The 27480-nt window shown below is 43.0% G+C and overlaps 1 protein-coding gene across 1 annotated transcript; it reads left to right on the top strand.

The window, feature by feature from the left end:
- The first annotated feature begins 1443 nt into the window (after positions 1-1443).
- ACER2 (alkaline ceramidase 2) lies at positions 1444-22955 on the top strand. The gene is made up of 6 exons (XM_050913436.1): positions 1444-1551; positions 8033-8147; positions 9049-9190; positions 11739-11876; positions 18791-18928; positions 19605-22955. The coding sequence occupies exons 1-6, from the start codon at positions 1444-1446 to the stop codon at positions 19789-19791; spliced, it is 828 nt and encodes a 275-aa protein (XP_050769393.1). The 3' UTR covers positions 19792-22955.
- The last annotated feature ends 4525 nt before the right edge of the window (positions 22956-27480 follow it).

Raw genomic sequence — 27480 nt, 5'->3', positions numbered from 1 at the left:
ACCCCTTATTTTCTCTACCTCCTCCCCCACAAGTGGCGCAGGGGGATGGGGAATGGGGGTTTGGGTCAGTTCATCACACGTTGTTTCTGCCGCTCCTTCCTCCTCAGGGGGAGGACTCCTCACCCTCTTCCCCTGCTCCAGCGTGGGGTCCCTCCCACGGGAGACAGTCCTTCACGAACTTCTCCAATGTGAGTCCTTCCCACGGGCTACAGTTCTTGACAAACTGCTCCAGCGTGGGTCCCTTCCACGGGGTGCAGTCCTTCAGGAACAGACTGCTCCAGCGTGGGTCCCCCATGGGGTCACAAGTCCTGCCAGCAAACCTGCTTCAGCGTGGGCTCCTCTCTCCACAGGGCCACGGGTCCACAGGTCCTGCCAGGAGCCTGCTCCAGCACGGGCTTCCCACGGGGTCACAGCGTCCTTCGGGCATCCCCCTGCTCCGGCGTGGGGTCCTCCACGGGCTGCAGGTGGATATCTGCTCCACCATGGAGCTCCATGGACTGCAGGGGGACAGCCTGCCTCACCATGGTCTTCACCATGGTCTTCACCACAGGCTGCAGGGGAATCTCTGCTCAGGTGCCTGGAGCACCTCCTCCCCCTCCTTCTTCACTGACTGTCTGTAGAATTGTTTCTCTCCCATATTCTCACTCCTCTCTCAGGCTGCAATTGCTGCTGCGCAGTAACTATTTCCCTTTCTTAAATATGTTATCACAGAGGCGCTACCACTGTTGCTGATAGGCTCGGCCTTGGCCAGCAGCGGGTCTATCTTTGAGCTGGCTGCCATTGACTTTATCGGACATAGGGGAAACTTCTAGCAGCTTCTCCCAGAAGCCATCCCTGTAGCTCCGCTACCAAAACCTTGCCACGCAAACCCAACACATTAGCAAAGTAAAAATACAGTCTGCATGAGCCTCTTGCATTTCACAGAGCGTGAAATGCACACCCGGCTGCCTCCTTTGCTGAGACATCTGTTTGCAGCCCGCATAAAAACACCTTCGGCGCACAGGCGCAGTGGCGGTGATGGCGGCGCTCCCCCTCCCGTGTCGCCTGCCATACAGGAGAACGCGAGAAGCTGCCACTTGTTTCCGTCAAACAATATTCCGGCAAATATTTTTAGGGCGTACAAAGGAGGGAGGGAGGCGGGCGGGCGGCCGCCTGTGCGGGGAAGCTGGCTCCTCACAGCCGCCGGGGGAACAGGGAACAAGCGTTTCAGCCCGCCCGGCTTGCGGGGGTCCCTCCGCGCAGACAGCCTGGCCCCTGCGGAAACCCGCTCACTGCCATTTGCCGCCCCGACTGTCGGGGGCCGCCCCGCCCCTCACGCAGGCCCGAGGGGCGGTGGGAAGCGGGCGGCGGAGAGAGGCAGGCAGGCAGGGAGGGAGGCCGGGCGGGACGGCCGCTCCGCAGCGCCGCCGCGGCCGGGCCGTGAGCGGCGGGCGGCCGGGCGCCATGGGCGCGCTGCTGTGGTGGGACCCGCTGCGGGCCGGCAGCTCGGAGGTGGACTGGTGCGAGGACAACTACACCATCGTGCCCGCCATCGCCGAGTTCTACAACACGGTGCGTGGCGGCGGCGGCAGCTGCTCGGCGGTGCGGGAGCGGCGGCCGCCTCGGCGCCGGGGGGCGGAGGAGAGGCGCGAGCTCGGCGCGGGGCTCGGCGGCGGGGCGGCCCGGCCCGGCCCGGCCCGGCCCGGCAGGGCGCTCTCCGTGCGGGGGGACCGGCGCCGGCCGTGCTCGGAGGCTGCCCCGGTTGCGGAGCGGCGGGTGGGCGAGCGCGGGGCGGCGGGCCGGCAGGCGGGTGGTCTCGCTGGAGCCCTGGGTGCTCCTGCTGCCTACCAAGTCCGTCTCATGTAGGGTTTTCATGGGATTGTGGAATGCCCTTCTGTTGCTGCCTGCTTCTTCCTTCTCCAGTCCCTCGTACGCCTAAAGTGAAATAAAAATGAGCGGTTTGGTGTTGTAGATGAAATCGGGAGGTTTAGAGAGGGCTCGTGGCAAGCTGTTCGGTAAATAGTGTGCAGCGGGCCCTCTCCTCCTCTGTGTCGAGCCTTGTCGTGGCCGAGTGCAGAACTTGGTGCTGGATTGCCTGTGTCAGGTCCCTGTTTGCACAGGCGTCAGCCACTTGACGGTGTGCAAGGCAGTGATAGATCAAGAGAAAAACCACCTTCGTGTTTGGAGGCAAAACTGGGTTTCATCCAGGTAGGTTTGGCTCCAAGAAGGCAAAGCTTTCAAGAACAATTTGCCTTGAGGTTGCAGGATGAAGTCAGCAGTGTACTTTTAGGAAAAGAAGAGATGTCTGTTTAAGAAAGTAGCTGAAGAAAGGAAGGAGAGGAAGAGGACTAATGTAATTATTGTTTCCTTCCAGTAAGCCATGGTTCACCTCTGAGTCCTCTCGCGCCATCCCAATACCTCTCAGGCTGCTGGAAGGAACTTGTGAAAACATAGCCCCAGCAACAGAGCCAGACTGCCCTGTACCATGCATCTTGGAAGGGGAGCAATGCTCCTTATATCCTGTTGATGTAAAGAACTGCAGTGACAAATAGATCCACCAGAGTGAGATAATGCATCTGGCTTTCTGGTAGTTTGCCTTTCCATGAAAAACACATGTCCAGGAGCGAACCCTGCAAATGCCCTATTTTCTGCTTTGTCGTGGGTGGTGTGTGTACGAATGAGGTGCTGGGGCTTCTGCTTTGCCTCTTTTGTATTTTAAAATGGTCTTTTAGTTTTTTTCTCCCAAATTCCATCCTTGTCTGAGCTGTCTTTCCCTTTCAAGCTGTGTTTCTTTGACTGCTAACATCCAGTGGAAGAAAGAAGTAGATGTCTGGCTTCACTCACTGGAGTGTGTATATCATGAGGGATGCTGCACATATAGAGCAAGTAATTCCATGGCACATAGTGTACATTGCTAACCTGTTGTTTTTTCTTGTAGTTTGCTGCCAACGTCGTCTGCGTGGTGGCTGGTCTGTGCCATTGGAGAACTTTCAGGGTGTGTGGGGGAAACTGTCTGCTTTGTGTCTGATGTCACTGTGCAAGAACCAAAAACAAAGGGAGGAAAAGGTCAGGATAAACAAGTTTCTTGAAGACAGCAAGTGTGTTTTGGAGGCAGCTATGCAGGGGGATTGGTATCCTTCTGACTGTACCGAGCTGATTAGCAGTGGTATAGAAGCTTGCAAAATGCTAGGAGCTGCAGGTATGTCTGGATGAATAACTGAGGTTCCAACAGAGAGACACAGCAGACAGTTTGCCCCGAAGCCCACTGTGTTGCGGCAGCTGTGTACAAATCAGCAAGCTGTACGCTAAAAGGGGAGGAAAAAAGAGGCCACATTGAGGCTAGTCGTGTTTAGCCTCTCTTCAGTAACAAGTCGTTGTAAGGGTTTGACTTCCATGTTAGCAACTTCTGAAAATTGACAGTGACTCGCAGTGGATTGATGGGGTTGTGCGACTGTGTCCCCAAAAAGCCAGATGCTCACAGGACAGTTCGGAAATTTTGGCTGTACTCTAACCGGCACCTTAAGTGGAGTCTAAATTTTATTCCTTCTAAGATGGTTCACTGACTGACTCAAACCCTCATGAAGTTTCAGGAAGGACTCCACAGCAGACCTAAATCTGGCATCGGGGTCTTTAAACTGGATTAAAACCTTGCTAATCCGCATTTTAAACTGTCACAGCTGAGGTCAGAGTTGTAGTTGAGGTCTCACGCAATATTCATGTAAGCACAAAACTGGAACAGCTTATCTGAAACATATTTTCAAAAAATAATTTATTTATTCTGGTGAGACTCAATCTTTGTCTGTTATGCATAAGTTTGACTTGATGTAGTTAAAAAGCAAACCAAAGCGCTCAACAGGATTAAATCACTAGGAGAATTATCTATTCAGAGACTTTGTACAAATTGATCAGACTAATTTTTTAAAACATACGTCAGCTAGACTGATGAGGTTTTGTGTTCAGGTCTTACACTCTTTCAGTAAAGAGGCCATGAAACATTTTGTAACTCAAATTGAACGAATAGTTACAGGAAAACTAGCTTTTACTTTGGTTTTGGTTTTTTTTTTCCTGAAATGAATAAAGTAATGTGTCCTGATGCAGTGTTACCCTAATCGAGAACATAAACAAATGCATCCACATGATCAAAAGAATTTACCCTGTGCAGAGGTATTTACAAAAAAAGCTGTTCTTTTAAACACCTGAAAACAGTAACTTTTTTTTTCCTGTTGCTAGTAAAGTCAGTACTTTGCAGTTCAGTATGTTGCATTCAGTTGTGCATGTAATACATATTTCTTGCCAAATTTCCATTTAAAGAGGGAATTGCCAGTGTTTTTATTCCTCTTCTTTTGTTCCCTAGTGGCATGGAGATAAAAGTTTAAAAAAACTATCAAACAGTCTTAAGGGTGTGAGAGAATGCTCGTACTCTCTCTGCATCATCTTTTTTACTACAAAAGTCTTTTAGTGTATATGAGTGGCATGCTTATGGATCAGGATATAGAAGGTACAAACTTTCTGAACTCACCAAGACCTATTTAGTCTATTTTTGCTTTCTCCTCACAAAGAGGTAGTGCAGAAAGTGGTGCTGTGGTGGTTGAATGCTACAGCTGCTGTCTGGGAGACATACCAGATAGTAAAGAATACTTGAGCTTTGGTAGGACTGCAGGAAACATGCTGTCAGGACTGTGGCCAGATGTGAGTGAAGTTATGTGGTCACGATCTGAGCAAGCCTCTGGCATTCCCGCTGTGGCCCATGTCCTATATTCCTTTCATACAATTATGTAGTTGGAAATTAAAACTAAAGATTTAGAATTGTATGAAGCCAGAGGATGGACTATTGTTGATGTGCTGCTTACCTTTTTTCCAGAACCGTAACTTTTAATCGTTGCCTTTTGGAGATCTCAAAAGAAATTGTCTGTACTCCTGTTACTAATTTTTGCACTAATCTTAACTGTATCAGCATTTGAATTTTACATTATCAAACCGTACAGGCCAATTGTGTATTACGTAAAAAATTGCATATGCAACATACTTTCTGAAACCAGAGCCAAGTGGATAGTTGTGTCACTTGCATGGAAGGGGTGGTGGTAATAGTTGTAGTGTGTCTAAGGGTGTGGTCCTCATAGGGAGCTAGGCTGGTATCAGAGAGTGAAAACCAGCAGGTCAGTTCTAGTGTTGATGTAGTTGACACTGAACTTGAGACTGAGAGAACTTAAAGCAACATGTTTCAGAAAATGTTCCAGAGTCCTGATTTGAATATAACTTGTGGAAAATATTATTTGTGGAATATGAGAAGCATAACTAAGCTATTCCATGGAAGAGATACATGATTATCACATTTTTTGTAAACTTAATAGAAAAGAATTCCAGTACTAAAGTTATTTCAACTTTTACGATGTTAGGAAATCCTCCTAGTGGCCATTGCAAAGAGTACAAGTCATGGCCAAGTGCCAGGTTGCAAGGGTTTTCTTGCATTTGCAGGCAGGACCTTAGCATGAACAGGAGTTCAGTGCCAGAAGAGCACTACTGTAGGGCAGAAGCTCTCCCTTGTTGTCTAATCACTAGTATAAACCTGCATTGCTACAGGTATGGTAAGTAGGTGTGTTTCCTTTGTCATCTTGTTCCTACACAGAATAAGGACTTTCTAGCTGAATTTTTATAGACTGCAATTACCTGGTGTGATTTTCTTCATTGGTCAGTTCTAGCTGTAAAGATGGAAAGGTTTTTTTCCACACCACTTTGTTTATACCCATCTATTTTTTCCCCTTGACACCTCTCTTTGGCCTAACTGTGGCTAAAAGCCTAAAGTGTGTAGAGCACTCCCAGGTCCCCAGAGGACTTGTTTGAATTCCGTCATCCCTGCTACCAGTCACTGTGTATGCTTCCTACCTGTTTTGGGGCGAGGGGAGCCCTCCAGCTCTGTGCTTGTATCAGCATGTCGCACACTGGGATCCTGGTCCATGGCTGTATTCCCAATGATGCTAACAGCCTCTGCTGCGTGGAGCTGGTGGTTTTTTTATGAATGGAAGATGCTCGAGTGAGCCTGTTTGGTTGAATGTGTAGGTTGTTTTACATGGATTAAGCAAATTGATCTGCTTCTTAAAATCTGCTAAAATAGGATATTACTTTATAAATAACTCTTTGGTCTCTAGCTTGCCTCCCCAGGGTTGTGCAGTATCCCGCACTCTTGACATTGCCAGGTACCCCTGTTGTCAACTTTCCACCATCTTAATTTGTGAACAACAAAGGCAAAATTTGCCACCTTGGTGGGATGAAGGATTTCCATAAGAAGACTCCTTTTGTTCCTACTGAAGAGGTGCTTAGTCTATGACACTGTTCATCAGTTGGTGCCCCTACAGGTTTTTCACATCTAGTTTATGAGGCTGGCTTCCTACGTGGCAAAACACACTGTACGAGCTGGTAGTTGGCAAAAGGATTCAACCCTTGCATCGGTTCAGAAAGGGCAGTCCCGAGGGAGCTGGCTCTGTGGCACCTTTCCCTGGTGTGACTCGTTGGTGGTGTGGCCTGATTGCAAGGAGCCCTCTGCATTAGCAAGGCTTTGCTTGGGCTGTGTGCTGTTACCAGGGTGCTGTTGGCAGAGATTTGCATAGTATTTGCAGCTATAAACTGCGTGGGTGATGGCTCTTTCTAAGTATTTTAATGAAATCTAAAAGCCAGGACTTTGGAAGGAAACGCAGCTTGTCTGTGAGGATGTACCTTTAGCATGAGGGAATGTGTCAGGCATGAAGTAGCTGGTGCTGAGAAACTGCTTCTGTAGTTATTGTCATTTTGAATGCCAGCCTGGGAGTATGTTTTGATGAGCTTTGCAAATGTTAAATGAGATGTGTCCATTTTAGTCATCGTAAGCTCTGTTCTCAGACCGTATTGAGTGGTGGACAACAGTAGCTGAACGAACAAATGCCTTCTTCCCATGTTGTTCTTGAATCCTTTCTCCACTAGATTTTCATTAATGCCAGTAGAAGTTTGTGTCTGCGAAGAGGGGATCTGTCCCAAAGGACTGCTCTTGTCCCAGAGTTGTTTTCTACGTCTGCTTTAGGGGAATGTTGCTGGGGATGATTTTCTCTTGTGCTTGGGCTAGGCAGGGGAACATGAGGAAGCTGAGGCTGGGGAACTCATCCTGTCCCCTGTGCCGTTGTGAAGCAGCAGTAGAGTCTTTCCATAACTGCTCAGTTACAGTGCCACGGCTGGCCCTCAGCACTGGCAGCTCCTTCTGGAGAGAACCAAGTGATCACTACAGTGACAGCTCCTGCTAATTGCCAGTAAAGTGTTTTCAGCCTTTAACTAGAGAATCGTGCTTTGAAGTGTTGGTAAGCAAGAGAAAATATGTCTTTGTTCAACTCTTACAGATTAAATTAAAAAAAGCTAGCAATGGTCTGAATTATCAGCCTTTTCACCTTCCTATAACTAGTTTTCAGTCATACTCAGTTGTTCCTGTAATGGAGAACCAAGAGAAAAAATGATGTGTAAAAGGATTTACAGGTTTAGGCTCTCTTTACCCTGCACAAAAAGGGTTATAACTCTTTTAGCTTAGCGTTGTATTTCGGAGCTTCCGGACAATAGCTATTGCTCAGTGACTTGACTTCCACAAAGCTTGACTAGCTGTGTCTAGTGCCAGTAATTCTAGTGGTTTTTCCATGCTAGGCTTGACCGCCATTGAGAGGACAGGTCACTTGCCAGGACATCCTGTTCCTCAGCTGTTTGCTCTTGTAAGCTTCCTGAATTGCAACAGTCTTGAGTATTTATAGACTCTCAATAAAATTCATCTGGGAATAGACTTGAAAGGTAATTTAAAGATGTGACTAGCCACATTTTATGTTGCTTAAAGTTTTTATGCTGTTACTAGTTTAATGATATTAAATAAAACAAATTGATGCTTTGCAAAAACAGCTCAGCTTTGGCAGAAACTGAGGGCCATAATTTGTTGAGCTGGGGCTTCACTGGATGACACCATGTTTTTATAGATGTCTTAGGCAGCCTGTGAATATTTAAGATTTGTTTATTTTCTGTCCTCTTGATACTGGTGTTTTTTTTCCCCTAGATAAGCAACATCTTGTTTTTTGTTTTACCACCCATATGTATGTGCCTGTTCCGTCAATACGCAACCTGCTTCAACAGTGGAATATATTTAATATGGACTCTGCTAGTTGTGGTTGGTAAGTTGGTTAGTCTCTGTTTGCCTGCTCATGCATGAACTGAGAGAGGAAATCAGTTTTTCCTGCTTGCGCTTGATTGTTTTGCAAAACAAAGCAATACTGACTTCTACGGAGGAGTTTGCTTGTACTTGCTTGAAGCTGAAGCAGCCGTAGTTTCTGAAAGGAAAATGCCTTTTGCAATTTGAGGTTGGTGGGAACTTTGGCCTTGCTTCTGTTCCCTTCCTATCCTTCCTTTGCATAATTACTTTTGTTTATGTCTGGGCTTACTCTACAGCAGTGCTGACCCTCCTTCCTCTGTTGTTGCTTAAATGAGAGCTGAAAGTGCCCAGCACAACTGAAGAGGATAACAGGTTTTGCATTGTAGTGAGAAGGCCCAAAGGCTTAGCTGTTTTGTAGATATGAGATTCTTAAGCTTTTTCATTCCTGGAGGCACCGGGAACTTCTAAAGGAATAATCAGAGCCCTGTGGGGCAGTGCAACACTTTGCACCTGTAGACCTGTTATCATGGAGTAGCCACCAGATGCTGCTTTTCATCTTTGTCTTACCCATTCTTGTGCTACTGAGAAAATTCAGAAGCAGCATTTGGCTCTTATTTCTTAATTGGTTTTGCATTTAACTTTACCAGCAAGATGTTTTTTCACATACATCTGCTTTTCTAGTAGGAGCTGGCATCTTTAGCTGCTGCTTTTGTAATGTGTTTGCTTTGTAATTAATGAGGTGCTGATGATTTGGATTGCCTTCTTAGGAAAGTTGGCCTTTTGTTTTCTGGTTTTCTTTTTTTTTAACCTTTTCTAGACCAAATGGTATCCACCATTTGCTATGAAGTTCTGAACATGAGCACTGTGTTTTGGTCTATACCGTGCTGCAACTATTCATATTGCCTTTTGATTGATTCTTCCAGGAATTGGATCTGTTTACTTTCACGCTACCCTCAGTTTCCTGGGCCAGATGCTGGATGAGCTGGCTATTCTTTGGGTCCTGATGTGTGCTCTTGCCATGTGGTTCCCTAGGAGATACCTGCCCAGAGTTTTTCGGAATGACAGGTAATCATACAGTCATACATGTACACTTCCATGTTTCTTGAAGCTTCTTATGCTAACACCTAAACCTGCATGTAATGGCACCGAGTTATCATCCAGCATTACCACTGCCACCACTGTCTTTTCTCACTCCATTCTCTTCCTGTTGCTTGTATCTCAGCCCGTTTTGTTCAGAATTCCTGAGTCTGCAGTTGCTGATGCTGGGGTTTACACCCTGTAACTTCAGATCTTGGGATGAGGTGACTTACATCTGGAAGTGCCTGTTCTTGTTGATTCTAGGGAGACCTTTACATGAGTAGTTTATATAAGTTGCGGCTAAAGTAAAGTAAGAGAAACCCTCTTTCCTCTTCCTTGTGTATATCCTAAACTGTACATACAAGTGGACCTATGGAAGTCAGCTGAATTTTCATCTGAATATTTAAGGCAGTGGTTAAGGATGGTGTTTAAGTATTCGAAGGCTAAGTGTTTAGAAGCCTATTGTTGCTGTAAAAGGATTTTTTTCCTTGCAGGATTAAAAAAAGTGTGTTGTAGCCAGTTTAACGAATCTGGTTGTGGTTTTTCCCCCTTAAAAAAATTGTGCTATAATCTTTGTACATACTGCTGTTTTATGCAGTAAAAAAGTTGAGGTAATGGAGAGGTTTGAATTGCAGCACCAATGTTCCTCTCTCTGAAAATTGCTAAGGCTGCTGCCTCTTGCTTTCTTATACTGTAACTGTCTGGGGGGGTTTGTGTTTTTCTTCCTTGACATGTGCCTGATTAGAAGTTGCTGGGGGGGGAGGGGAGAGAAGGTTGGTGCCTAGATTGACTGTTCCTCAAAACAGCTTGCACTGAGAAAAGTGTATCTTGAATTACCTTGTACAGTCTATGCAGTCTAATGGCTTTGTCATGTTGGTGTGAATTTAGTACTTCTGCATATTGCAACACAGTGCTATTACAGGACACCATCAGCTTAACAAGCAAACAGGTTTTACTGGGGTGTTTTGGTCAATGACATGACTTTTAGACATTTAGTTCAAGTGAAGAAGAGTTCAGAGTCTTGAAGAATTTCTGTGACTGCATATAAATTATTCCTCAGAAGCCTAAGGGGATTGTTACATGTCATCTATCACTATCTTCTGATACTGTGCTGGGTAGGTTCCTAGTATGGGCCAACTGGGTGAAGTCTTGTTTCTACTGAACTTGCTGTTAAGAATAATCTCCACGGTTATAACTGATTCATAAAAATACTGAGATGAGGCGAAGGATGTCCCCTATCCTAAATTTCTCAGAACACTTCTTCCTCAGAATCTGTCAACGCAGTTACGTGTTAAGGTCTTGATTCCTTTCTGAAGTGTACAGAAGGAGGACGTACTGGGCAACAAACCCGAACCCAGAACGCATTTGGTTTATATTTTTGTTTTTTTCTTTGCCTAGCTAATCCTCTAGTATTATATCTATCCTGTGCTCACTGCTGTGGTCTTCACTTTCTTCATCCTCATTACACTCTGGATTTTCAGTGCTGCAAATGTTATTATCTACCATGACCAATTTGTGGTGTCTTTAGTCATTAAGGTGTTCACATCAGATCAGAACTTCCTACTTAAGTAACTTGTTGCCTTCCAGCAGAAAGAAAAACTTGAAAGCAAAAGGCAGATGGAATGACCTAGGTGAAGGTGATGACACTTGTGGCCAGGGAATGGTGCTGCACAAGTATACTGAGACCCTACTTCAAACATAGAGTTAAGGACAGAAGAGCCATCCTTGGACAGCAACTAGTTTTATAAAGCTGTGGGCCAGTAGTTGAAGGGCAGCATGATGATCCTCTGTCTGCCATAGTCCTGACACAGACTGGAAATGGGTTGTTTAAAGTCCAAACTTGAAGTTTAAACAACAGTTAACACATACTTAACTTAAAGGTTGTCAGGCTGTCTATGTAGGGCCCAATTGTGATTTCATTTATGCTAAGAATATACCAAACTGTAATCTTTAAAAAGTGTGGGAATCCCTCACCTACTATTGAATTTGGTTAAAAGAAATGTTCTTACTTACCTTGTAGTTTTCAGTATCTTTAAGGCTTAAAAGAGATAAAGGAAAATAAAACAGACTGCAACATGACTCTAGAAGTTGGGGCATTAACGGTAACAAAATATCCTAAAAATCCATGTTAAAAGCATGAAGAATGATGACACAACACTGCTTTGAGGAAGTAGAGTGCTGTGTGCAGAGAAGGACTTGTTCCTGACTTATTGTGGGAGGAGGAAGATCAGAGTGTGGCCTTTGGACTTCGAAACCAGTGATTAGTGTGTATGTGCACGTGTATGTATACGTACACATGGCTGCTTCAGAAGACCACAGTCCAGCAAAGATTTGTGTATATGATTAACTCTGCATGCACATGCAAATCTGTGCAAGATCCACATCCATTTTATGCACATTGTCATTGCACCTCCTGAACACACCTAGAGAAACCTAAATTTTGTTACGTTATTAAAATAATTCTAAGATTTCTGGTTTTAGTAATTAAAAGTTTTGAATTAAAAGCAGTTTTTCTCCCTCAAAAAACCCTATTCAGGAGCCGATTTAAAGCTGCAGTGGGTGTCCTGTCTGGAGTTACTACCTGCCTCGCCTTCATTAAGCCTGCCATCAACAACATCTCGCTGATGACTCTGGGTGTTCCCTGCACAGCTTTGCTCATTGCTGAGTTGAAGAGGTGAGTGTATTTCTCCTGAATGCAGCGTTGCCTTCTGAGATCCTTAGGCCACTGTGTGATGATACACTAGGTCTGGCTTCAGTGGTTGTGACAGCACATCAGAAATGCTTCTCCCACATGCAAGTGCAGATCTGGTATAAACTTGGTCTGCCAGTTCAGACATTTTTGGCAAGGATTTTTGGTTTTTTTCCTAGGCCATTATACTAGGTCAGATATTGTCTGTCTTGGTGTAACATATCTCTTGCTGCAACCTGATCTAACTCAAATTTGTTTGTTTATTGTGGGATCAGAGCAAGGGTTTTGCTCTACTGACAGTGTTTCTTGCTGTATAGTCTGCGTAAGGGTGAGTCGGTCACATGATCACAGTCTGGGTACTAGAGGGAATGTGGAGCAAGGCCCAAGCATGCATGGAAGATGTTCCAGCTCTCAAAGTTGTACTGTGAGTCTTACACCACTTTGTCTTCTGACATGGATAATATGATGGAGTCAGACTGATAAAGATAAGGTTAATCACTAGGTTGTAGAGGATAGCTATCAGTCAGGGCCTTAGAAACTATAAAACCAGAATGCAAATAGAGAAGAACCTGAGACTGATCTTAACATTTTAAAGAGTCCTACCATGACAGCAATACCAGCAGCTGTCCAGAGACTTTTTTTTTTTTTTTTTGCATCTCTTCACCTACTGCAAAAAGGACCAGATGAGTACCAGCATACGAACTTGTCCTTTCCCCCTCTTCTCCAGTGTCTGAGAAGGATTTTACAACTAATGTTGGCTCTTACATATTGCATATGTAAATGTCCCTCAAAAGAAACAAGAGTAGGACCAAATGTCTGCATTCTGACTGCTTCTGTTAGAACAGAGGTTTTCCTGTTTGCTACCTTACGCTATTCTGCCGCTGCTTCTCCATACAGTGGAAGCCTCTGCTAACAATGTTTTGTAACAGTGCTCATGAGTCTTTTCTCGTTAGACATCCTGAGCAACATTTATTTCTGTGGTCAAAGAAACTCAGGAAACAGCGCACAAGTTAGTTGTAGACAAGAAGGTCAGTAGTTGAAGAATGTTGGTGGAGGTGTCTCATTTTGATAAAAGCACAAAGGAACTGCTGACAGCGCAAATGGAGATCTGGTTGTGGCACTAAATGATTTATGTGAACTCTATACATACCAGTTTTCCAGTCATGAGCTCCTGAGAAACTTAAAAGGACGCACAGTTAATGTCTCCTAAGTTAGAATACTATTGTGTCAAATCTAGGAATTGGTATGCCTACAGATATTTACTTTTTAAAACTCCTTCTGAAAGGTCATATCTTACTAAAATGTGTCTGTTTTTGGGAGAGAATTAAGGACACAAATAAACCTTCTTTTGAATTGGTGATTAAAAAGGGACCTAAAGTGACATATGGCCCTCTTAATAGTGCATTGGGATGATGTAATACCTATGATATTTTCGGATGAATTCCTAAGTGTAAAAGGCAAATAATTAAAGGTTTTATTTCAAGCTATGCTGATCCCTAGGAGATTTAAATGAGATATATTCTTGTAAACCCAGAGGAGAGGAGTCATCTTATCCCTTTTTGCAGGAGGAAGAATAATCTAAGCATTATTCAAAATGCCTGCGATTCTCCCATTCTCCACTACCACAGTCAGTAGGGGGCTACACATCCGAGTCCTGACAGTCTGCAGTAGAACTTTATCTGTGAAACAGGTATTTGGGGAAGGAAGGACGAAAGCCTCCAGAGTAGTTTCGTCTGTTCCATGCTGAAGTTTGTGATGTGTTAGACCAAAACTCCCTGTTGTTATTCCTGTTCTAGGCTGGTGTCAATCTTGCACAGAATTCTGGTGAATCAGAACCACAGTGTTTTCAAATGAGAATTTTCTGCCTCTCATTTGTCCTTGATGAGGAGATAATACTGTCACAAAAGAGCATTATGTTCTTAAATGCAGAGCTGGTAGGTAGAGTGTATGCTAGGAAGTTTTGTGGATGGGAGATGATCAAAAGAGCAAAAGGTAGTTAAGTGCATACTTGTCCTTGAAAGACAAAGAAATTGTAAAACTTTGTTCTCATTTCTGTCCAAACCAATCCCTTCATGTGTTTCATAAAAAAAACAAAACAAAAACCCCAGACCTCTCCTAGGGGATGATATCAGGGAGAAAGTGGACCTGGATCCTTTGGTTTGCTGGTCCAAGCCAAATAACCATTGAGATTATAACGTCATCAAATTAGTATCATTTAGTGAGTCAACATCAGGCATGTGACTATCTCCGTGTGCAGATAGATGCTAGAATATTGTTGCTCAGCTGACATCTGAGCCTTGAGCCGTGAAGCTTTACCCTAGCTTCAGGTCTGTCCGTTCATATTTGAATCTCCTACGAGAAACCTGGCTGTGGGGGAGCCCTGCTTCATTGTCACAGGTTGCTCACAGTTCCCTTATTCCCTTGACTAAAAGGTTAAGCTAGTTAAAAGTTTAAAATATTTCTTAGGGTATAAAGGGAGATACCTGTGTCAGAATGAATCAAGCAGTTAGTCGACATCCAGCTACTTGCACTGGTGTGAAGAAAAGCTGGTATGTTTTGTTGGGTGTGCCATGATGTTGGAAGATAAAGCTGCTGGAAGTGTGTACCAGCCCAGTCCCTTGGATAGCAAATGGCTGGGGCACACCAGTGTTTGCAGAAACTCTGATATTTAAATAACTGCTGTTTGTGTTAAACCAAGAACACATTGTATAGGCATTGTATAAGCAAAAGGTGCAAATGGAAATGCAAGCTTTGTGGGGTCCAATTTCTTTCAGACTAGAGCAGGGTAGGAGCATGTCACAGATCTGTGCACAGCAGCATGAACAGACCTTTTAGACTCTCAGCTGACAGGTTCTGTTTCAGGGGTAGTTTGAATGATCAGTGCCCGTGTCTATTGAGAAATAAAAGAAAGGGGTCGGTTCCATGTCTCTTGCCAGTGTCCAGGTGGTATTTGCATTACATCTCCTCATCGTGGTAAAAGCAGTGGCAGGTAGGAAGCTTTGCAGTCCCCTGTCTCCTCAGCAAGCGTGTCCTCAGCCTATCCAAAGCACAGTCACTGCAGGAACTGAAGACTCTGTGATGGGTGATCACAGAAAACCTGGGAGTATTGCACAGATCAGCAGGCTGTGCTCTCCTCATTGTGCTTGACTCTTTCTGCCTTAGAGTAGTCTTTTGCAGTACACCCTGCAGCATCTAGTCCTAAGTTTACAAAAATAAATTGCAATACCTGATGGTGGTACTGAGCAAACTTGTTATTACAATCTGTACCATTTCTATGGCTGATCTTGCGTTGGGAAAGTTTCTTCAAGTAAGCTTGCAGTTTTCCTCTGCAGCCTTGAACTCTTTGAACCATGCAGGTTAATTGTCCTCTCCTCTTGGTATTCAAACTAGTCAGATATTGACAGGTATGTTCACTGACTAAAGGAGCTGGATGTTTGAGGCCAAGCCTCTTATCTTAAATGGCATGCAGTTGCATGTGTTTGTTTATGTCCTTCAGACAAGTCCAGGAAAGCCTCCATGTTCTCAATACACACCCCCTTTCCTCTGTCAGAATGCACAAGTACCCATTGCAGCAGTCTAGTTTTATCTGTCAAATGCACAAAACTGATCCATGCATGTATCCGCTTAGGTACATGCGTTAGCATCTTGCTGTTATGAACAGTTGTGTGTCTCACTGAAGGTTGTAAATCTGCCTTAGCATTAATGGGAGAGAATTAAGGCCGGTATGCTTAATACGGCAGTGTTTTTTGACCAGTAACGATTTTCCCTCTTCTTTTATGAAGGTCTCCATGCTGTCTAGCCATTTGGTATAAGTATGAATCCTCCAAAATGAGGAGGATTTACCGGTATAGTTTTACTGATAAAACTGTGCCAAATCTTAGATGTATTTCTTACCGGGGTGTCTCATGAAAGAGTGTAAGGAAGAATTCGTGCTTTCTTTTCTTCATGCTTCTTGTAGCCTTTTTAAACATAAAGACTCTATTTCAGAGAAAAAAGCCTTTTTTACAGCATGCAGCACAGACAATCTTGATGCAATCTTGGGGAAGCCCTGTCTCGTCTGACTGTGTCTTGGTGGTTTGCCAAATGGATTGGAGGATTCAGGCCTAAGAAAAAAAGCCATTTTGGTTTATATACTATGTGGAGTATTAATTTTTGTGGCAGTCATGTAGGTGTTTTTGTTATGAAAGCAACTATTGTGATATCTTTCTTGTACAGAAGATCACAGTTTAGCCAGTAGTTGAAGCACTTTTTTGAATAATAAAGATAGGTGTGATGATTTTGAATGCGACATTATTTATAGATGGCTTAAAAAAGAAATGCCAGATCCTAAAACCAACTTGTGCAAAGGACATTGGAGAAAATCCTCTGTCAACAAGATTAAGCAGTTGGTAGCTTTTCTGTCATTAATCCAGTAGCTATAAAGGTGCCTTCTGCTCAGCCTTAGGAGTTTCTTAATCCCAAATGCCTGTTAAAATGTCAACTGAAATAGCATTTCAAGAGTGAAAAAAATATCCTACAGGGAAAACTGTACTAATTCTTTAGCTTGCAATACACCAGAGCCAGGTATATTGCTGCCCCTGCAATACATTCAGAAAAGTGTTCCTGGACAGAGCACTCTGTGGATGTTTTTAATTTTTCTGGATGCTTAGCTAGGCTCCCTTAGCAAAGCTCCGGTACCAGTGGCAGTTCTGCTTTTCCACCACAGAGAGGCAGGAACCATTCTCTACCCCTGTCCTCCTCCAACTGAGTAGTTGGAGATCATCTCACACGTGTGGGAGAGTGTAGTGACAAATTTTAGTTTGGGGACAGAGCTGGCATTACTGCTTCCATGACAGTGAATGCAGGGTACCCTGTGGCTTGTAGGCTGTGTGTGGCCGTGGAGACAATTAGTGGTAAATGTTGGGAAAATTAGAACTCTGTAAATGTATCAAATGAGAACAACAGATTTCAGGCTAACAAGTATTTTGTGTGGAAGACAGAAGGACCAAAGAGTTTTTTGGTCTGTGCTGCACTGTGTTAGTCAGTTGTCAAGTACAGTCATGTATAAAGAAGACCAGGGACCATAAATACTACTGCAGTGCACACAGTAAAGACGTGTTTGCCTATTCTAGCTCCGTCCTCCAGGGATACCCATTTTAATTGCTTCTGAGTGTCACAAGGTGAAGTGTCCCTTTAAAGGACCTGTTTGCCAGGCATTGCTCACCTTCCAGATGCAGTGAATGAGCCCAAGAATTGTGTGGAAGAAGACTGGAGATTCAGTGTCAAGTCTACTGAGGTGACTGGATTGGAGCAGAGAGAAAGGTTGGCTGGTGATCTGCTGGAGAGGAAGAGGCATGGAGACATTCCCAATAACTTTTTGGCAGATGTGTAAGACTTAGAAGATGGGTGTGGATTAGAGGAGCCCCTCTTGAAGACCTTGGGACAGAGGAAGGTATTGTGGGGCGCTTGGCATTGGCTTGTTTTCCTTCTAGGATGTAGAAAGAGAAGACAGGGGCCTGTAACCCTGATGAGGGCTGAGTATTCCTTGTTATACTGGCTAGAGATTTGGCTCATTGGTTTACTCTTGAGATGTAGCTCAAACAAGTCACTTCAAACAAATTATTCTGTCATCTGATTAGTAGGTTTAGGAGTGCTTTGGGAGGTCATATCAGTGACCCGAGAAGAGCAGTTCTTTGAAGCAAGAATTTTCCAAGAGCATTGAACAGTTCTCGGATCCCTGGGAGATTCACCAAGAGTTTCACAACAACAAGAACAAAAAGAGATGGGGGGGAAAGTCCCAGATCATAGCTTTGTTCTTGCAGAAGGCAGGGGAGCTGAGCCATGCCTTCCCTTGGCCACATAGGGCTGGTCACGTCCCAGTCTAGCTTTGCTGTATAGCTATCAGTAACAGCAGAGCTGCATCTACTGGCACGAAGAAGCCTAACTCGAAAACAGCAAGTGTAGGTAGACAGCAAATTATTGACTTTAATAGCATTTTGGGACCTGAAGATTCTATTGATGCCTCCTTTTTCCTGATTTTACTCTTTTGAGCAAAGCTGCACAGTTGTTAGGATAGTTCCAAGATGTGGAAAAGAACAAAGCATCATATAGGGAAATAAAATTGTGAGCTTTTGAGTAGCTCTGCAACACAGGTAATGCTATGCAAGTATCCTGGCATCTGCTGTTGTATTCAGTGATGGTCAACTGCAGACCACACTGTATGTGACCACAGCAAATGTTTTGTGCTCTCTTTCTCTCTGGTGTACCTCTATATGAACAAGTCAGGTTTCTTGTGGAGGGAGAGAACTGCAGCTTAGTCAATATGAAGAATTCTGTCTGACATGTGGACGCCTGCGCCATCTACCAAAGCATGCTTCTTTGGGCCCTCTGAGTAGAGGCTTCTACCTTAGAAGTTCTCTGGAACTTCTACATGGTACACTATTAACTTGTAGGGGGGGAAAAGTCAAGTAACCAATTAGAAAAACCCTCATCCAGTTCCTTTTTTTACCAATCTTTATATAGTGACAAATACGAACAAATGTGAGCAATTGCTACGTGGCTGGTTGTTACCAGACAGCGTGTGTAACTAATCACTAGTTGTCCTAGGTACCCCTCCCTAGATACGGGAATGCTTTGATATTTGCCCACCATTTGGACATTGGTATTTAAGACAAGACCCAAAACACAGCTGCTGATGAAAAGGTTTGTTTTGTCACCTCACCACTGCCTTGCATCAGAGCCATATTTTCTGTAAGTAAAGTTCGTCTGTTAAGGACACTTATGGTGGAGCCATTTTAAAGATGTGTGCCTGGCACTATGAATCCTACCCTAAAATACATACAGCCAAAAAGCATCAAGCTGCCATTACAGAGCAAATTTTGGTTTGTTTTATAACAACTCCTTTATGTTTTTCTTCTCAGGTGTGAAAACCTGCGTGTGTACAAACTGGGTCTCTTTTCAGGTCTTTGGTGGATGCTAGCACTTTTCTGCTGGATCAGTGACAAAGCGTTTTGTGAGATCTGGTCCTCGTTTAACTTCCCCTATTTGCACTGTGTATGGTAAGTGTTGTGTATAAACTCCACGGTTTGATTCAAATGTGACACATCCTCACCACATTACCTTTCTGTGCTGCCTGATGGCTATTTCTGGTTAGTGCTAGGTAGAATTACTGGTAAGATTATAAGCCCATAGCAAGTCTCATGCTATCCAAGGTGGCAGATTTAGGAGTCTCTTTGGCCTGATCAGATTCTTCAGACACTAAGTTCATTAATTGTAACTGAATTCCTTCCCCTACTGGTTACTAAAAATCCCACAGCACTGCTCAACTGAAGCAGTGACTGTGAAAGCTTGAACTTCCACTGTTAACAACTGAGGGTGAAGTGGGGAGCAGTGAAGGGCTTTGATGCCTTTTCTTGTTTACTACCCAGCAAACTGTGCCCTCTAGTTCAAGGTGCCATATCTCAGCATTTCTACACAAATCTGTCAGGTGCAGAGAGGTCAAAAAGCTGCAGCCAGTTTAGACCAAGGATAAGCTACGGTTTTGTAGTTTTCCTTATTCTCTGTATTCTTTGCCTGCATCAAAGGGCAGACAGCAACCCTATGGGGGACTTGGGAAGAAGGTGAAGGACAGATTGATTTTAAAGCATGGCGATATATTTGATTGCTTTACTGAAGTCATGTTACTGATTTTTCTTTTTTTTGGGGGGGGCGGGACACGTGGGTGTCTATTCTCAGGCACATTTTGATTTGCCTTGCGGCGTACCTGGGCTGTGTCTGCTTTGCTTACTTCGATGCTGCCTCTGAGATCCCTGAGCAGGGCCCTGTCATAAAGTTCTGGCCCAGTGAAAGATGGGCGTTCATTGGGGTTCCCTACGTCACCCTCCTCTGCGCACACAAGAAATCACCTGTGAAGATCACATGAAGTTGGCCATGGAATGGGGATGGAGTTTCAGCTTACATTCCAGCACAGACAGTACTTAAATAATGATAAATGAATAGGGTTGTATTTTATCTTCTTCCTAAGAAATGCAGCACTTCAAGTGTCATAGAAAGAGGAGGCAAGTGTGTTCTTTCCTCTCTCTGGAGAGGAGAGACGAAGCAGGAAGGTGGAAGCTCTTGAACACTAAAGTAACTACTAGCTCCTCTGGTTGGCTCTGTTTTGCTCTGTGTTTTCAATGTAGCATTTCTTTTGATAAAAGCTCTTTCCAAATACCAGGGTCAAGGAATGATGTTTCTGCAGGAGGTCACCTCTGGTGCTTGATTCACTTCTCTTGTAACTTCTGGCTTAAGGCCTTCTTTGCGAAAGAAGCCAATCCAAGATGCCTACATGCCATCCTGTGTCCTTCTCAGCTCTGATTTTGATGTGGTTGCACATGGCCACAAGAGTGTGCTCGAAGCACATGCTCCTCCCAGCCTGGCGTGTAACACAGGGAGTCCCGCTGTGCATGACATTGGATCACGGAGTGTCTGGTTGCTTCCCCAAGTACAACAGGAGACCAGTGCAAAGTGTTTGCAGCTGGGTAACTGGATCAGTGCAGTTGGGCAGTGTAAATGTGGGAATAGCTGACAGAAGATTCAGTCCCTAAAACTAAATAAGAGTTCAAGGGTTTTGAATTTTTCTGTATTTCCACTGACCTGTGGACATTTGTATGCTGCATATTTCCCTCTTACAGAAGTGTCACAGAAATCCCTCTCTACCTCTGCAGACATGTTTGGTCTTGAATTTGGCGTTGAAGCTCACACAGAAGTGTGAACATTAACTTCAGTAAGAGCTCAGGTCAGCATGGATTGACAGCATGATTAAACCATAAAAACTTGCAGGTGCCTAGCTGTATGTCTAATTTGAGAGTTAACTTCTCACCAATGCATTGCAAAGTGATATGAACAACAGTCCAGTGCTCTGCTAGTTATACTTAGGAAAAAAGTAGATAACTGCTTAAAAAACAGGCTGAAGACTTAGATTTCAGTGAGCAGTGAAATGTGACATTGAGTCTTGCATTCTTACAGAAGAACAGTAGATTCAAATTTTCTGTTTGTTTTCAGCCTGTTTTGTAAAGATAAGAGATGTCTAGATCCGTTTAGTTTCAAGGTTATACTTTGGGGTTGAGGTTCAGGAACGGCTATGGTTCATGCAAGCAATTTATACTAGGTCTGTTTAAAAAATGATGCAAAGTGCAGGGGTGTTTTTCAAATAGTAGCAATTGTAGCTGCTAATAGCTGCGGTCTTGGAGAAGACAGAGTCTGCTTACATTCCACCTAATATCAGAACTCTAAGTGGATTAAGGCTTTGGATTTACACTTTTATTAATAAGTGATATTTCCTTTTTGAATATTAGACCAGGAAATACCATTTCCTCTGTGCTTTGCTAAGAAGTCCCATGTTGTACTTGTTTTTTATCAATGTGAAAATATACTCTATACAGTATCATCTTTAGGAAGGTGGCTTTTAACAAGAACTTTGGGATGAATTAACTTTCAAGCATTGTAAAACCTTTAAGACAACTTTTATATTCAAATTTATGCTTAGAAAACAAGAGCTAAGGTGTATGCTGTTACACTTAAAGCAAAGTTGTTAGTGGGAGATATGACTGTCTTCTTGAGAACTTCAAAGTTCTCAAGGTACTTACTCAGGTAAGTAGCCTACTGTCAGATTGACTGACAGATCATAAAAGCAGCAAAATCTGTCCAGTGAAACAATGCAGATTTATACCACTTGCTAATAGATTTGTCTGAGAAAAACGTGGGTTTTGGAAACAGTCATATAATTTTTGTATGAAACTTGTTTGTAAAAATTCATACAGTAATGTTTGTTACTCTTTGAAACACAGCTGCTTTTCCCTTTTCGTTCCTCTCTCCCTAATTATTAAATGCTCAAACACTTCTCAGGTATTAAGTCATATGTTTAGATCCTTATACAGATAGGCTTGCTGGCTGGAACCCAGCTAAGGTTGCTGATGCCTGACATGGCCCTACTTTGAGTAAGATTTTTTGATATTGTTTGCTAAATTATTATGTTACGGTAAATAAGTTATTTTCAGTATTGCTTGGGAAATTAGTAACTGCAGATGTAATGTACTATTCAAAATGACTGGAGCCTTCCTATTTAATATTTTGTTTGAAAGCAACCTCTGACTCAAAGGGCTCTAATCAATCTGCTGTCAGCTGCTGTGTTCTGCTCTGCGGAGTCTGACTGCTCACAAAGAAGTAATTTTATAATTTAAAAAATGGCAGTAGTGCATTCAGCTATTGCAGAGGTGAATGAATGCAGGTACAGGCCAAGAATCATGTCCTGTATTTTTATTAACTAGCCTTCGTACTCTTCATAGGAGATTCTGTGAACAAAGATTCAGATCTTTGTATCTATATCAGTCTATTGATTTCTAGATATCACTATCTAATATTCAAAGCTCCACTGTAGAACTGGTCGGGAGTATTTCACTGTAACAGCAGCCCACCACTTTTAGATGTAGCTACTGCACTTTACATTAAATTAACTTACATGTTCTGACAAAAGCTACATTTATTTCAAAAAAGAAAAAAACTGCAGTTTTTACCAGATTCACAGCTTTACAGATTGCACTTTGGACTAAGGCTCCAGTTCAGGATAACATTAGTACCCAAAGAACTATGTGATTGGCATACAGAGGGGTTTGTGCACTGCCCTGATCATACGGATGAATAGACATGCGCACAAGTAGCTGTATTATGTTGGAGTATAAAGTGATGTATGTGCACCCTCAGGTTTTAAAGCCCCAGAATGCTTTCTTCCCTTGCCAGCAGGAAGTGAGTGGGTTCCTAGTCTTTAGGTTCAATTAGTATTTTAGTTTAATTAGTGGGATGCAGTAGTATGTTGAGCATAATGTGGATTCTGTATATTGGCATGTGATGTCCATCGTTCCTTGAATGTTTAGGTTATTTAAGAAGGGATTTTTAGCTCTCAGTGATCCCAATTCACAGTCACTAAAAACTCAATAAATAGTATGTAAGGAGTGGTGTTGGGGTTTTTTTTTCCTGTCTCCGTTGAATTCTGTATACTGAACGTTTGTGGAAAGCATGTAATACTTTGCAACATTAAATTGCATTTGGAATAAATATTGTTCGCCTTTTCATACATCGTGTTTGTGGAGAAGAATGCAGCTGCCAGTATAATGCCTTGAAGTATAGTAAGGATAACTTCTCCCTCACACAGGTAACAGCAGTTCTGACTCTTAGAGGAAGAGGGAGACTGCGTTAGACAGAAGACCATTAATTAATGAGATAGAGATTACTTTCTGAGCAAACTGATTTCTTGCAAGTAGAGCAAATACTTGGAGAACTGCAAGCCCATGAATCAAGGACAAGTAGCAAGAAATATGAGTGGCCTGTATTTCCACAAATCCAGAGAACTGGGTCAGAGTGAGTACGTCTAGGGGAACAAAGTGTGAATCTTCAGTATTTGTTACCCAGGACTGTGCTCCCAACTTAGCGAGGGAGATAATGGCTGTATATTAGCCTTGCACCTGCCCTCCCCTCCTGCTTCCCTTTTACCACAGTTCCTCTCGCTCCACGTAAAAGACCTTCTTTGAGACTTTTGTGGATCCCCATAAGCCAATGTGATTGGGCTTGAAATAACTGTTGTGTGAAAGCGTAGCTATAATTCAAGAATGTTACTCACTCGGAGTTAATGTCTGTACTTGGCAAGATGTCAAAAAGAGCTGGTGGATTGGCTGTTATATCGTCATGTCACTCAGCCTGCTCTGTCTGGAGATTATTGACATGGTTTCCCATGGAAACAAGGGGAACTTCATCGTACCACTGCATTTCTCTGATAACTTCAGAGCTCCTGGCTTATTTTGACCAAATCTGACAGAGGTAAGAGCCTTAGACATAATTTCCTACAAACTGTGCAAGACAGATTGAGGTAGAGAAGCCAGGCCTCTGAGACAAGCTGTCTCAAGAACCATGTTGTTAAAATAACAGAGAACTTACCCAGGAAGGAGACCAAAGTAATGCTCAAGTTCTGGATGGGCTTTGATTGTGGCTCGTACCAGCTGCAGTGTCAGGAACCAGTTACACATGGAAGGAGTTTCACAGGCTTCTGTTCCAGAGATGGAGGAATTACTTCGCTGTAACACACACAAACCTGCCTTTTCCTCCAAACTTAGGACGCAGAAACTTCCCCAAGAGGGGCAGTTGGAAATCTCGTATCACCGTACACCTGGCTGTTAGTTAAACACAGTGCAAACTGAGAAAGAGTGAAGTTTGAAGGAGGTGACTTCTGTGCCTACGAACTCAGGAACCATAAAAAACTGTTTGTGAACTCCCAGCATATAATGAGGAGATGAGTAGGAGTTTGTCAAGAGCAAGTTGTGTATACCTAATTTAGTTTTCTTCTACAATAGTGTATTTGCTGTCCCTGTGGCTATGGAAGAAACAGTATACTGTTAGATTTTGACACTGATAAGATTTCTAGCACTGTCTGACAGGACATTATTATAAAAGTGCTAGAAAACCTTGATAAAAATTCTGTGGATTAGTGTGAAATTGTTTGGATAGCTGCTTCTGAGCTGTTCTAGGTGGTCCATTATAAAACCAGAAGAAGGTGTCAAGTGGAGTTCAGCAGGAAGTCTCTCCTGGGTCACCTGCTGTTTAATTGCTCAGCCGTGCCCACATGAAAGGTATTGATAAGCTAAAGTCTGGGAAGGTTCATGAATACCTTGAAAAACAGGTCTAAAATCGAAAGGTAGCTTGCTGAATTGTAGAAAGTAGAACAAAATTGAGTAACAGCAAGGTATTACACATATGTAGGCATCACTGACAACACTGAATGCAGAATAACTAGGAAAGGAGCAGTTCTTTGTACAAGAAACTGAAGGGTTAGTATGGATCAGGAGCCAAATATAATACAATAAGTCATCACTGCATTAAAAAGAAAAAAGACAACATCATACTGAAAAAAAAAAAGATAGATCTCTAAGACAGGAAGAAATCCTTTCCCTCAGACAAGGATAGCAATGAGGATTACCAGCAGTTGGAAAAAAAATGGCCTGTGTAGAGAAATGGGCTTAGTCAGCCTTAAAAAGCAGTGTGACATGGGCATTAACAGGATGTAAGTATGTAGAAGGAAGTATGCAAAGATTCAGACAGGGCATTAGGAGAAGTGAGGTTCAGGAGGCACAGGAGTAGACTGACTGGGGGGGCTCAGGACTTCTATCTCTTCATGGAGAGAGATACTTAAGGAGCAGTTGGAGAAGCTATAGGCATTTATATAGGCCATGGGCATAGCTGATCGTGGCTCGGGACAGGAACGTGGGGCAGTTGGTAGCAGTCTGGTAACTCAGACACTGAATTTTTTTCCTCTCATTTCTGTGCTTATGCACACAGGCTGGGCACAGAATGGGTTGTGGACAGAGCTGGAGATGAGGACTTGGCCTGATTGCCCTGGCAGGGAAATACCAGCTGTAAATAAGAGCATCTGTGCTCTCCAAAGAGACTGGGCTTTGTAAATTGTCAGTGTCCCAGCTTATTTCTCCACAAGCATGATCATGGCTAGACCTTCGTGTTCCTGGACTCTTCTAACTTAAGAGTCCATGCAAATCACAATGGAAATTAGTTTCCAGTAATTTTCTTTTAAAATGTATGTCTTCTTTGTCTTCTGGAAAGTTTACCATTTCATTCCTGATGCAATAATTAGTTCAAACAGAGCAAGGCCTAGACAGAGGTAGGTCAAAGCTTGGCTTTCTCAAAGCACAGGCAGAAAAAAACTTGCATCTTCTTGCCTATGCTCACCCTCAAGCACACCATGTCTTGTGAGCTCTCATTAGCTGATTTGTCAGATGGAGGGCTGACATAGGATGTATTTCTCTTAAGAAGCCCAAGAGGGATACGACTGGCATAGTATCAGATTCTCTAGTATCTGGATGCTGTCTGAACCTTAGCTTTGGCAAGGAGTTGGTCCCTGGTCACCGTTTTTATTAGCTGCCAGGACTTGCTCATACTGAGGGGCTTTCCCCTACTGAGGACACCTGACAGTCCTTCATTCAATATTCTAATCATTTCAGGGGTCTCAAAGGTTCCCAAGCCCCTGGATCACAATTTAATTTGTGAGAATTTGCCCTCAGAGAGTCAGCAGTAAGAGAAAGCATGCTATATGACATAGTTTCTTGTTGACCACCATGTACTTGACTGCCAATTTAGAAACCAGATCGCATGTGTCATGTTATCAATCACATACATTAATTGGTTCAATCTGTGACTTAACCAGAGTTACAGGATTTATCTTTCTGAAGCACTCAGTGTCAGCTTTTAAAGTGTCAGAATGCAGACTCCTTTTTAAAGCATCTAGCTTAATTCTCTGCGTTGTTTTTAGAATTTGAAAACACTTCTCTGAAATTTGCAGTTTCTCTACATCACTAGTAACTATTCACATTTCTTCTTCGTATGCTTGACCAGAAAAAAAAGAGATAACCAGTGAGCAGAGTCCACACAGCATTCTTTGAGTTCATTGGTTTTTACACCTAATTCTCCCAGAGTCTGGAGTCTACTGAAATAGTCCCAATTATCTTCGAAAAGTTACCAAAGGAGTTACTCCTCCTCCATAGCTTCTTATAAAACTTACAAAAGAAGTACTGTGGTTCTGTCTATTCCCATTATCCCAAATACTTTTGTTTATGTCAGGGTTCCTACCTCAATGCCAAAGTAAGTATAGCACCTTTATTTTGTTGCATGGATTCTGTTAAGTCAGTTAGTCCTGTAAAATTTATTTTTAATTTGTCTTGTAGACTACATGAAACATTCGTACAATTACAAAGTGATCAGCTTAATAAATACTAAAGAAGAAGGAAAATATCTGCAACTCAGAAAAGCAAGAACAAAATTCTAAGCAAGTTGTTTTGATGCTCATGTTCTGTATAACCTTGGTATCAGTGGGGAACATGGAGAGTTAAAGGAATCTAAAAAGTGTCTGGAAGTTCTTTTTGAATTACTTTCACGGGACTGCATAAAATGTAAAACATTTTGGTCAAGAAAGAACAGTGCAATGCAGCCAGGGCATGGAAAATTCAAGTGTTAAAAGACACATAATCAGTAACTATATAAGTACAAAATGAAAGCAAAAACCAAATGGATAAAAAAAGACATTTAATGGAAAAAGATAAAGGTTATTCTAAGACACTAGATACATTCAATATTTACATTATTGGCTGTAGAACCTCACTATGTTTGAAATGTATCATTTGTATCCACATTGTGTCAGGTGCTTTCTCTGCAGAAGGGAAGCTACAAGTCCTTGCAGATGCTAGTTTACAGTGACAAGTGAGTGACATGGCCTGCAAGAAACTGTTTTCTGAGAGAAAAAAAAGAGTGAATATTTAAACTATGAACAAGAGCGCAAAATCTGTGCCAGGCTGGATATTGTGTTTGCACAGAAGTGATACCCATTATTGACATTAATGACTACTTGGAGAAATTACTTAAAAGCTGGGATGCAAAACAAGTGCCTTGCTGTGGAGGAGGTGACTGTCAGTTCAGGGAAGATGTTCCACTGGCAAGACAAAACTGCTAAGTTGCCCATGAGAGAAGTAGGAAGCAGGCTATGAATGATAGCCTTACTGGTAGGGAAGAGGGAGAAAGT

This window comes from Gymnogyps californianus, chromosome Z (genome assembly GCF_018139145.2).
Source record: "Gymnogyps californianus isolate 813 chromosome Z, ASM1813914v2, whole genome shotgun sequence".
Lineage (NCBI taxonomy): Eukaryota > Metazoa > Chordata > Aves > Accipitriformes > Cathartidae > Gymnogyps > Gymnogyps californianus.
Note: the sequence above shows the minus strand (reverse complement) of the source record. Positions and strands in the feature narration are given on the sequence as shown.